Source organism: Mytilus edulis, chromosome 3 (assembly GCF_963676685.1).
Source record: "Mytilus edulis chromosome 3, xbMytEdul2.2, whole genome shotgun sequence".
Classification (NCBI taxonomy): domain Eukaryota; kingdom Metazoa; phylum Mollusca; class Bivalvia; order Mytilida; family Mytilidae; genus Mytilus; species Mytilus edulis.
In genome coordinates, this window is record NC_092346.1 from 22,172,258 (window position 1) to 22,185,283 (window position 13,026).

General features: G+C 31.6%; 1 protein-coding gene across 2 annotated transcripts in view; it reads left to right on the forward strand.

The window, feature by feature from the left end:
- Positions 1-980: 980 nt before the first annotated feature.
- Positions 981-13,026, forward strand: part of LOC139514209 (protein TALPID3-like) — a 178,458-nt gene continuing 166,412 nt past the window's right edge. The window contains exons 1-3 of one of the 2 annotated variants that reach the window (XM_071303034.1): positions 981-1,043; positions 5,780-6,678; positions 7,075-7,247. In XM_071303034.1, coding sequence (XP_071159135.1) covers positions 5,799-6,678; positions 7,075-7,247 — 1,053 coding nt within the window. In that variant the 5' untranslated portion in view covers positions 981-1,043; positions 5,780-5,798. The remainder of the gene's footprint in view (positions 1,044-5,779; positions 6,679-7,074; positions 7,248-13,026) is intronic. The other variant, XM_071303035.1, reaches the window with a different exon arrangement.

Here is a 13,026-nt window from a genome sequence, read left to right on the forward strand (position 1 = left end):
TTGGAGAAAGGAGAAAATATGAAATATCTCTCCTTTTAAAATTTTACTAATATTTCAAGAAAAAATTCTCAAAAGGAGATGTTTTATTCTAATGGGAGAAAGGAGAACAGGGGTAGGAGAAAGGAGAAGAGGGTTGGGAGAAGGGAGAAGGGTACCCCCCTGTCCTCCCCCTCATTTAGGAATTAAGAAGCCTGAATATAAAAACAAATATTATTCAAAACTTACCAAGCTCTTACTACATAAAGCCTCGTTTCTCCCTTTCTTTACTATACAAGAAACTTTCATAGGAGTCGTGGATTGCGGAATATCTTCCGCATATTTCTAAAACGTTTACGTAAATTGATGGCGTAAATTGATCGGTATATATTGGATTTAATCTGCACGCTCGTGTGACCCTTTAACCCAAACTCCTACGTCGTTCGGGTTAATCAGGGTCACACAAGCTGTGCAGATTAAATCCAATACAGACTTGCTTGGTCAATAACTATAACTTAATTCATTTGGAATAGGCCTAGTAGTCTCAGTCAAAACCAAATACATGAATTTGGGATATAAAAGTACCGTGACACGTTTTATAGTAATGTGAATAAAATTCAAAACAACACGTTAAATAATTTCTTGCGTCCGAAACGTAAAAAAAAAGCGAAAAACAGTTAAGTGGTTTAGTACCGAAAATACACTGCATCGAAATTGCCTATTGCATGTTCAGACCTGCGTAATCGTTTACATAGACTGGTTCACTCACTTGATACTACATCTATCAGGGTGGAACAGATAAAGGACAAGGGTACCAGTCGTCCCATCGATTACAAATTTCCTATTTATATATAATCAAATCACCTGAAAATAAATTAATAATTTTGATATCATTAACGATACTCTTGATGTGTAGATATATGATACAAATTAAATTATTATGATAGTATAGATGTCAAAAAAGATTTTACGACATAAAAATAAGCCAATCAATATAGGTCTTTCATAAAGTTCTTGGAGATAATTTGTTGTCAATATGGCCGCGATCATACTCTTACGTTTGGAAGGTGGGTACAAAAAGTCTGGTAATTACAGTAATACAGTATTCGTGTTTAAGAAATTTGCTGATTACTTTCTATAAAGTGTCTGATTAATTGGCTATTTATTTTGATAGATAAACTATGTGCCCTATTATAATTAAACTAGAAGGATACTCCTTTTCATACGTGTTGGTGCAGCTCATCTTTTCAGCGTACCTGATTCGTCCTATGTGCCAATTTTTTCTTCAAAGACCCTGCAGCTCTTGTATCTGTTTCGTGATTTTTATTATTTTTGACTACCTCTTCGTTTGTCATCATTATACATGACAACATAAATTAGTGATATAAAGGGGTTGAAAGTGTTACGAACAAAGACTGACTGGCAAAGAGGGTAGGGTTGTCCAAATCCAAATAATTTTTTTTTATGATCAAACCTCATTCCATTGATATGAATGGGGTAAACCAAAGATATAGTAAAAAAAACGGAAATTAATTATTAATGCAAGACACATTAAAAAAAACAGAACTAAGGCCACACCAATTTTAGTCCTTGTTCAACAGACCTGCCCGCACCTATTTTTTTCAAAACAGAAAAATATAATTTTTCTTATATTCCTGCATCCTGAAATGTAATCATGTCCATTTCCGGCACTGTTTTTTATGTAAATATCATAAAAAGATATTTACACTTGTTTTAAAATCACTGTCTTACAATGTACATACCTGTATTTAATACACCTTATCGCTATTTGTCCGCCATTACTGAAAATCAAACAGGTTCCCGTAAAATTTTGACGTCATAAAACAAAATATCTGACGCCACAATGGAAAAGTGATTGTTGTATGCGTCAAAAGTTCAAGCAGCCGGGTCAGTCGGGATTAGCGATAAGGTGTATTATTTTAAACATACATTTGTATGTAACTGGAGAGCATGTATCTACTCTACTAATTTATATCGTCACCACCAGGTTTCGAACCTCGGTCGCCAGCGTGACAGTCAGTGTGTTAACCCACTGAGCCAAAGAATCGATTCCCTAGCTCAGTTGATTAAGACTCGCTTTATATGTTCTACCTGTACTAAAGAGGGGAAGCAACCCCGCTACACATATAAGCACCCCACCACACTGTGTAAATATCCGTGTAAAAATTTGATTCATCATTAACCAATAAAAAGGCAATATATCCCAAGTGGAAGTGCTCCAAATATATAACAGGAGAAAATGCCTAGGTACATTGTTTTTTTTTCCCCTTACTTGCGATCCCCATCAAAATATGTTCCTGACAGAATAAAGTACATTGTACATTTTTTGTACCTGTCGGGATGGATTGGATTATTCTACAGCTTTATGTCTACTTAGATTCATATTATATATAAAAATTAAATGTTTATCAATGTTTTTATCTGTATATTACAGGGCTCACGCTACCAGGCGACTTGGGCGAAGAAGTCGCCTTCCCGACCGTCACTTCGCTTTCCCCGACCCCCAAAAGCGAAAACAAGTCGCCCTGTTCTTGACGACAGTCGCTTTCAGTCGCTTCCGTCATCGGACATTTTCAATTTTTACCAAGTTGATGAAACATCATTTTTTTACTGATTATTAAAGAAATTCAGACATAAACGATTTATTATCTTTAGAAAAGAGGTTGAAGCATTGTCTTCGCAGTGTGTAGCAGGTTATTTGATAAAAATACAACTTTTTATCACTTCGTGCATTTCCGCAAGTCCCGGTGCTTGTTACTCGAAAACGTACATCAACCTAAATTTCGGCGGCAAAATAAGTTTGTTACTTCATTTAAGCGTGATAAAAGTTGCCTCCAGTAAATGTTTAATCCATTTATTGCATTAAAACAGTCATGTTCCTTTCCAAATAACTTGTCAAACATCGTTTATTTTTGTAAATTTTCTTGCATTCGTCCGCCATTGACCGATTTCTAAACTACGGATCTGAACCGGACCAGCTATGACCGAAATCCGTACTTTTACAATAATTACTACGGACGCACGGATGGAACAGCTGACAGAATAATATTGATCCCAAAGGGAAAAATTACGCATTCCACACGCATAAGAGACTTTTAGTTACATCTAATTGATTTGTGTATATAATTCCATATATTCTTTATGGATTGTTTCAAACTATTGATTAAAGTTGCTTAACTCTAGAGACTATTCTACTAATGATCACTAATACTGTATCAATATATTATGGCCCAGCTTAATAACTTTTATATTTTTTTATGAGAAACACTGAATTTCATACACAAGATAATTTTTAATTAAATTGTAATTGATATATTATAATTTCTTTACATTTTAAAAAAAAATATTTTTTTTAGTGCTAGATATTTAGTTGGTTAGTTTCTCACAAGAACCTTAGTAAAACTCAAACAACTTTTAATTTCAAATGTTACTTTAATTGTAATTTTTTACTCATATGAATTGAACAACATAAAAAGAACATTATTTACATATGGCCCTTTATACTATTGTAAAATCCAAACATTGTAGCGCACCGCGCGAATGAGCACTTCTCTTTCAAATCTCACCACTTCTCCCTATCAGATTCAAAAAGAGAAGTCACTTCTCCCTATAATTCTGAAGTAGTGTGAGCCCTGAATATATGTAACACTCCCAAACGTGTCCTTCCCCCCAAACGTGTCCGATTCTCCCAAACGTGTCTTTTCTCCCTAAACGTGTCCGAAATGTACAATATTTCCCAAACGTGTCCGATTTCATAACCCCCAAACGTGTCCGATAATTGTTATTCGCCAAAACGTGTCCAATATTTAACGCCAAAACGTTACACGTCTTTTAGCGCTTTTACATGTATCTCTTACATAAAATCGCTGATAACGTTTACGGCAATTCTATGATGGGAGACACACGTGATGAAGATGTCATTTATCAGATTAAGTTAGTTCGATGTAGGTTTTTAATGATTATAATAATTGCAAAATTAATCTGTTATTATTAAGTAACTTTGACTGCAGTTGTTTATTGTCCAGTTGCAAGTATTTCATATTCGTTTAGAGCGAACATACACATAGTTCTGGAGTTGAATTAATCGTTAACTTTGTTAATTATTTTGTACAAAAACTCCGATGATGCCTTTTATATTTATCCGAATATTGCATGGCGGGGTTTTAACAGTATTTCTTTTACTTTTGTCAATAGTTTGTGTGTATTTCAAAAGCCCATCAAATTATTAACTTGTTATCCGGGTTTTTAATAAATTTTAGGTTTCCACCATCACTAAAGACACACGATAAGAAACATAACGTCCAGTGCCAAATATTTCATGTATAAGTTTTATGGATTCTTTTTTTATGAATATTACTGATATGTGATCAACGCCGGTTTTAAATGCAAATTTATTTTGTAGTGTATAAATAAACTTTAGAATGTTGATTACGTATTGTCCAGTTACAAGTACTTATGCATATTTATGCATATTTAGAGCGCACAATAGTTTTGCAAGTTTTAATGTTTTTACAGTTGTACTGTACACATTAACTTTAAACTAAACTTTAAACTGATGATCGCGTATTGTAAAGTTGCAAGTATGTCATGCATATTTAGAGAGAACATACAAGTTTTAATGTTTTTGCAGTTCTATTTAGAGAGAACATAGGCTACCTGTTTTTTTTTGTTTTTTTTTTTACATTTAAACATACATGTTTTAATGTTTTTACTGTTCTTTTGTTAAGATAAACTCTAGACTGCTGGTTGCATATTGTCCAGTTGCAAGTATTTCATGCAAATTAGAGAAAACATACAAGTTTTAATGTTTTTTTCAGTTCTACCGAATAAATTTACTTTAGGCTGTTGATTGCGAATTGTCCAGTTGTCAGTATTTCATGCATAATTAGAGAGAACATTAAAGTTTTAACGCGCAGAGAAAAGGACACTTTGACCCGTTAACTGTACTGTTTAACTCAACATGTTTACTTACAATTTACAAACGAAATAGCCGAAATGACGCCCCCACTTTAAGCCAGTTTAATTCTTCCGTTTTGAAAAAGTACTAAGTTAAACGTGCTTATGTATATTTTTAATGAAATGGTAAAATTTGTATGCGTTAATGAAATACCAATAACCAAATAACGCTTGATATGGACACGTTTTGGGGATTGGACACGTTTTGGGGATTGGACACGTTTGCGGGTTAGTTGAGAAATGGACACGTTTGGGCGTTTATACAAATGACATGCTTTGGCGCAGTTTTCAACTAGACATGTTTGGGGGAATCGGACAAGTTTGGGCGGAAGGACACGTTTCTGAGTGTTACATATATAATAATGATTTTTTGTGGATTGAAACAGTCAATCAAATCATTTACCTTTGTTTCACTTTCAATGTTGACATTCTTTTTCTTTAAATAACTTTACACATACGATTCACATGTTATCCATCTCAAGCTAAGGGGTTAAAATGAAGTTCACATGAATACGGATTCATTGAGGTCAAATTATTCAGTTGCAAGTGAATAATAAATAATCAATGTGTTTAGCTTATTTTGACAAAATTGAACAATTCTGGCTGCTAAAAGCGAAATATAAATTAATAGTTTAAAGGTTATTGAGATGTAATTGAAATGTAATTGTAAATAACACACAATTTTGGCTATTTAATTCATTACTTTTAATTACTTGAGAAATTGTAATTATATATATATAAATTACGGTCAATTACAATTACATGAATCAATTAACCTATGTCTGTTAGTAATTACGATTTAAAAAAAATTGTTTTATCATTACAGAAAAAAATTGATTTAAGTGATGTCAGACTCAAGTCTCCTAGAGTTACTTTCAGTTACTGATAAAGCTGTTAAAGCTTTGAACAAATCTCATTCCATGCATTCAGAACAGTCTTTAGAATCATCAGTCGAGTCAACTGTAAGTCAGTCTTCAGCAGATCATGGTATTGAAAGTCAGATAGAAAATAAGAAAGAAGAGCCCATTTGTTATCAATCTGATGTTAGTACAACAGCCAGTGATGTCCTTATAAGGTCTACTTTGATAGATGATGAAGGAAAACTACACTTATCAAGCAGCTTAGTTGCAGTCAGAGGTGAAAAAAATGAGTCAAAATGTTCAAAAACATCTATAGGCATAGACAATTTTAACAGCTCAGGACCACAGAAAGTTAAAATGTCTACCAAAAAATTAAGGGAGATCAGATCTCCTCGAGCGGAAGAACCAGACATTCTATTTTCAAATATTTCATCTCAAACTGTAAATTCTGTGTCAAATGAATGCTTAGAATCACATTCAGATGTTAAAGCAAAGCCATATGTCACCAGGCACTTTAGAGAAGTTAATTCTCAGTTACAAAAACCAATAAAAGATTCTTCAATGAAAGATGATTTATTTGTATATAGTTCAGAGAAAAACCCACCAAATTTAGATATTATATTACATAATGACAGTCCTGTAACATCTGATGAAACTACACAGAGGCAATTTGAGTATGAAAATAGTATTTTACCCAGTTCTAGGAACAGCAGCAAGGATAGTGAAGTTCTTATTGAACGTCATACACCAAAAGTTACAAGAGCTACAAAAAACTATTCTGCAGGAAATAAGGAAGGTTTACAGGTGAAACCTAAACAGATGGAGTCAAAAGATAGCATAGATCTGATACCACATAAAGAAATAGGTAAGTTAGGTATTAACTTTAAGTTGAAGTATACCTAAATATGTGGTTTATCAGATTTTTAATACCTCTGTGTGTCCTTTTGACAATTTTTGAATTTCTCACAATGTTCATAAGCTACGAAAAGCTTTCATAAAAGAAAAAAAGGTGTATTTTTTACCACTAATCATGAAATTGAAAAAAACTATATAAAGATTATCCGAGCCATTCAAAATTATTTAAATTTTTTTGATTAATATATAGAAAACTTTTCTTCATGTATAGGTAACTTGTGATGTCACTATGATATCATTAGAAATGACTAAATTAATGTAATTTGATTTACATACAATATATGTCTACATTTTAGACTTGTTTGCTTAGCAACAAATTAGAAAAAATTACCTAAATTTTTTGTAGAATCAGTGAACTGCAGCTTTTCAAACAGTGAAAAACTAGAAATAATTACTGTTCCTGAAAGAATTGTAACTGTATCAGCTAGGACATCTTTGTCAACAGAAATATTGTATAAAGAAAAGGAAGACATGATGATACCACCAAGATTATCTTCAGACTTACAGCCAGCTAAAAAGGTAGCAATTAACAATGATTAATATAATTTTTACAATACAGTGAAACCTGTTGAAACCAAACCTCTTTGGGACTTTAGATTTTGATCGGTTTTGGCTGATATTCGGTTTTATCAGGTTCTCAAAGCATACAATTTGATATGACTGCTTATATGTGCTTAAGAACATGTTTAGTTTATACAGTTTTTTTTTCGGTTTAAGCACGATTCTATTAATCCATGTTTCACTGTATATAGTGCATTATACATGTTCCTTTAATGAATGGCTTTTTACTATAAAGTCCTCTTTAATTTCATTTTAAAAATCAGACAAGTAGTTTTTTTATCAGGGTTGCCTGTAGACAATTTGAAAATTCAATTTGACAAAATTCAGTTTAGAAAAAATGTAGAATGATTTCACAACTTATTACAATGTTACTCTATGTAAAAAGAACATATATTACTGTTACATACATACCATAAACACAATCATGGATCTACAATCTGTTGATACAAAATGTACCTGTATCTTGGCATTGCACAAGGTCATGTTTTTCTCTGACTGTTAATGACGTCTTCACACTAAATCCATTGGATGTTGGATGTGTACTGATTGATAATTTAGTTTAGATGCATGATTTATATGCCCCTCCGCAGCGGAGGTGGCATTAAGTTTTACCCTGGTCCCTTTGTACACACGTAAGTATGTTCGAATTTTGGTGGCATCACTTTTACCTTTCTAGAGTTACCCTTAAAATATTGCTTAATTGCTAAATTTTTTCATTTTTGTTCTCTTACTAATAAAGTTTGCCTCAACCAAATGTTATTTCCTTCGTCCATGATTATAGTTAAATCAACTACAATCAATGCTTTTTAAAATCTTTTATGAAAATTAAAGTTATCTTTCTTTGTCCAGAATGGAAGTTGAATCAACTACAACCAATTCTTTATACAATGCAATATTCAATATTAAAACCTGATGAATTAAAGCAATCTTTGCCATTAGTGCTTATTTTTATGGGGTGTGCCCCTTTACAAATGGAAGAATTTCTGAATTTGTTCATTTCTGTTTTCTTAACTTATGTTTGTCTCAACTATAGTTAATGAAATGTATATACAAATGTATAATGCTGAATACCACTTAACTCGTTTAAGTTCAAATTTTGGCAGCCTCACTTTTATAGTTCTTGAGTTATGTCCCTTAATAATATTAAATGCCAGCTGTGTCCAGGGTTTCCCCTAGCTCAATTATTTTTTTCGCCACCTCTTTCTCCAAAACAATATTTAATTTATCGCCACTATCTTATTTTTTTCGCCAAGTAATATATTTAATATATTTTTCGTCTTTCTTTTTTCTACCCCACCACCAAACACATATACACACCCTAAAAAAGATGAGTTTGCCCCATTTTTGTCCGTATGATTATTTCCAAACTTATCCTAGAGTCTAAAAGAAGATGCTGAAGAAAGATAATTTACAGATATAAACATTTCAAAATATTCACATTATTTTTTCAAAATGGTCACAAAGCCATAAATTTGTGATTTCTTTAATGAAAAATGTGTAAATTTTTTTTAAAGCACCCATAAAACTTTGGCTTGTACATTTCATGAGCAAAAGATTTATATGATATAGTCAAATGCGAACTCATAACCCAATCAAAGTATCATATTTTAACTGAATTTTAAGAAAATCAACCAAAAACTTACACATTTTTGAAACATGAAACATTTGAAACATTTTATTTCACTAAAGGCCTCACATGAGGCATGATAGTACAACAATATAACAAATAAGATATAATACATGAACAAACATATTTACAAATTATGCATGAATAAATGGGAAGGTAAATATCATTTGTAAATTGACATTACAATTTTACAGAACTTGGCTAAGCCAACAAGAACAAATTTATCTTTGCTGTTCATTAAATTAGAGAAACTCATAGTATTTTTAACTTTACAAATATCTGCAGGCAAAAATTTCAGCCTTTCAGCATTAAAGAAAGTACAATCATATATATAATGAAATTCATCTCCTAGCACATTACTGTTACATAAATCACATATTCTTTCTGATCTATCAATGCTATTAAATCTACCACATTCAATAGGTAACCTATGGCTACTGCACCTATATTTACACAAATTAATTCTTAGATCAAAAGGCAATGCAGTTAAATAATTTTCAAAACCAAACTCAGACTTGTACATTCTATAATTTAAACATTTTGAGGTATTAAATATCTGAGCCTTCCATTCATTTACAAACAAATTGTGGTAATACTAGCTACTGTTTCACATTTTTAGACAACTGACAATTTGTATCTATATATTGATTATTCCAGGCATTAATAAAACCACATTCAGATATAATATCTTTTACACAATCCAGCCACTTAGAGTGGTAAACATTACCAGAATCAAGTTTATATAGCATTTCATACAATGTACGAGAATTTTTCTCTTTTTTGCCAGTAACAATACGTTTCCAAAAACCAACCATTCTTGCTTTAATATTAACAGACATTGGTACTCTACCTAGTTCACCATATACAATGCAATTAGGTGTACATTTTTTAACTTTCATTATATATTTACAAAATTCTAAGTGCAATGATTCAATAACATCATTTTTCTCATATCCCCAAACTTCTGCACCGTACATTAATATAGGGCCAACCATAGCATCAAAAAGTTGTAACAATACATCTATAGGTAAATACAATTTTCTTGCCTTACGTAATACATAAAAAATTGCTTTTCTAGCTTGTTGAACCAGTCATGAAAAGTACCTTTTCTAGAAAATACAATACCTAAATATTGAAATTCATCAATAACAGATAAACGGTCATTATTATATATAAAATGAACATTATCAGCCTGTCAACTTTTAGAAAATATAACAACATTGGTTTTTTCAGTATTAACTTTGAGATTCCATGTTTCACAATATAAATACATTGCATTCAATGCTGATTGTAACTCAACTGCAGATTCTGCAAAAATGACTGTGTCATCTGCATATAACAACAGATACAATTTAAAATACACTTCAATATCATCATTGTCAAACAGTAAATGAGACATATATATTACAAACATCATTCAGACCACTATAAGCATGTGACATAAACTCAGTCAAATCATTAAGAAAAATAGAAAATAATAGGGGCGACAGGTTTTCACCCTGCCTCACACCAATATTAGATGCAAAAAAATCTGAACAATTAGATCCATCTCTTACACAAGATTTTGCATTTTTATACAAGTTTTGAAATACAATCAGCAATTCACCATCTATACCATTGTGTAACAATTTTTGCCATAATAATATTCTGTTAACAGAGTCTTACGAAAATCAACAAAAGCACAATACAATTTTTTTCTTCTAAATAAATACAAATCAATGAGACATTTCAAATTAAAGATATAATCAACAGTGCCATACCCCTTTCTGAAGCCTGTCTGTTCTTCACATAATAATCCTAAACTTTCCAAATAATTGAACAATCTATTATTCAAAATACATGTAAACAATTTTCCATAACAACTCAATATTGTAGTACCTCTATAGTTGTCAGCATTTGCAGGATCACCTTTCTTTTTAAAAATAGGGCAGATAAAACCCTTTGACCATGAGTCTGGTATAATACCACTTTCAAATACAATATTAAATATTTTCAAAAATACAGGCATAAGTTTACAAGCTGCATGTTTCAAAAATTCATTAAGTATCATGTCATCGCTACATGCTTTGTTATTTTTCAAAGACTTAATTGCATTTACAACTTCCTGTTCACAAATAGACTGATTAATTACAGTATTATACTCACTAATATTTTCTGGTAATACAACATCAATATCATTTTCTACATTATTCAAATTTTTAAAATGGTTAAAAAATAAATCAAGAGCAACCTTCTGAGGTACATTTTTACCTTTCTCACAGCCCTTGTTTAACAATGACCAATAAGACTTAGGATCAGTGGTACGCAAACCACACAATTTACTTATAAATGCCTTCTGAAACTCGTTAAATTGAGTTTTCAAAGTTTTCTTGTACTCTCTACTTTTACATACCAAATCATCATAATTAATTGTTGAACGAAATCCATAGTAATACTTCTTAGACCTGCGATAATTTTTACGTTTTACATAACATTCACTATTGAAATACTTCTTACGATGTACAAATTGAGAGTTACATTTTTTTTTAACATTTTTATCATTGATTTTAACAAACATATTGGCTTGTTCTGCCGCATTCCTTATAATATTAACACAATCATTTACAACATTATTGACAGTTACATTATCAGTATTTTGAGGATCAATATCCTCTAATTTATTCAAAAGTTCATCTATACTGGTATCGTCTAGGTTCTCCGTGAAAACTGGTGCTCTGTCTCTGGCCCATATTGGTTTTACAATAGACTCTGATTCACCATGCAAGGTGATTACAATATTAGAGTCATTTGTATTGTCCATATCATTGTCATTAACATTAGAGTTATTCAAATCTACATCAACAACACAAGTTAAATTTGTACACAAATGTAAACAAATAGGTTTATGAATATCACTAAGAATTGGATCAAATATCAATACATTGAAATCAACAATCGATCTAATAGATTTGGTGATACAATGGCATAATCAATAACAGAATTATTACAAGTCGTAAGCCCAATATCCCTGTCATTACCCACTCTACCATTAACAAAGGACAGTTCTAAACTTCTACATAGTTCTAATAATTTTTTGCCATATTTATCAACCTTATACTTATCTTGAGACTGTCTTACAACAGGGATACCACATTCCTCTAATATATGTAAATTATTAACAAGACTTTGCTCAATATTTGGCACATTACAAAAGTCAAGAATATTATTATCAATGTCAACATATTCATTACAGTTACTACAATGTGCATTGAAATCACCAAGTAAACAAACTTGTAAATCTTATTCATTTATAAAATTTTCAATTTCATTAAACATGTCAACACTACTATATAAACTACCATCAGGTGGGATATAAACAACCCCAAATAACGTTTTTTGAAACAATAGCTTATCATCAATGGTGAACCATAATACACAATGACTAGAGCAAGTAAATGGGTCCCTTACATGGACATAGTTGCATATATATTCTTTTACATAAACACAAATACCACCTGATTTAGATGTACAATTTTGCCATATAACAGAGGGTAGTAGCTTAAACCCATTAACCTCAATATCATCATATTGATCAATTTTAGTTTCAGTAAGACATATTACATCATATAAAGACATGAATTCAATAAAATCTGGATTTTTCAATTTAGAGACAAGACCACACACATTAAGGGTAAAAATTTTGATATTTTTAGATTGCAAGATATTTTCATTTTCAAGCACTTCCTTTTGAATCACAGATTTATCATCACTGACATCAAGCACTGACTCGGTGTCTAGACTTTTCCCTTCCGCGTGCTCCTACAGCTCAGTAAGTCCCAACTTTTTATAATCAATGTCCACGATTCCTAGTTTGAATAGGTCGTCAGGGGATGCAATCACCACTCTATCACCACCATTCTTCATAAAACAATGAATTTTACCATCACGCGTGTGTGCATTTTTGACGTCATCATTTTTTCTTACCAATTGAAAGAGTTTAAAACGTAACAGTGTCAAATCTTCGCTAACATATACGTCTTTAAACTCAGTTTGTTTAAGTTCTTTCCTACTAGCAAGGAATTTAAAACCTCAGTGCGGTTTTCAAACTTTACGATCACCTGCCTGTTTTTC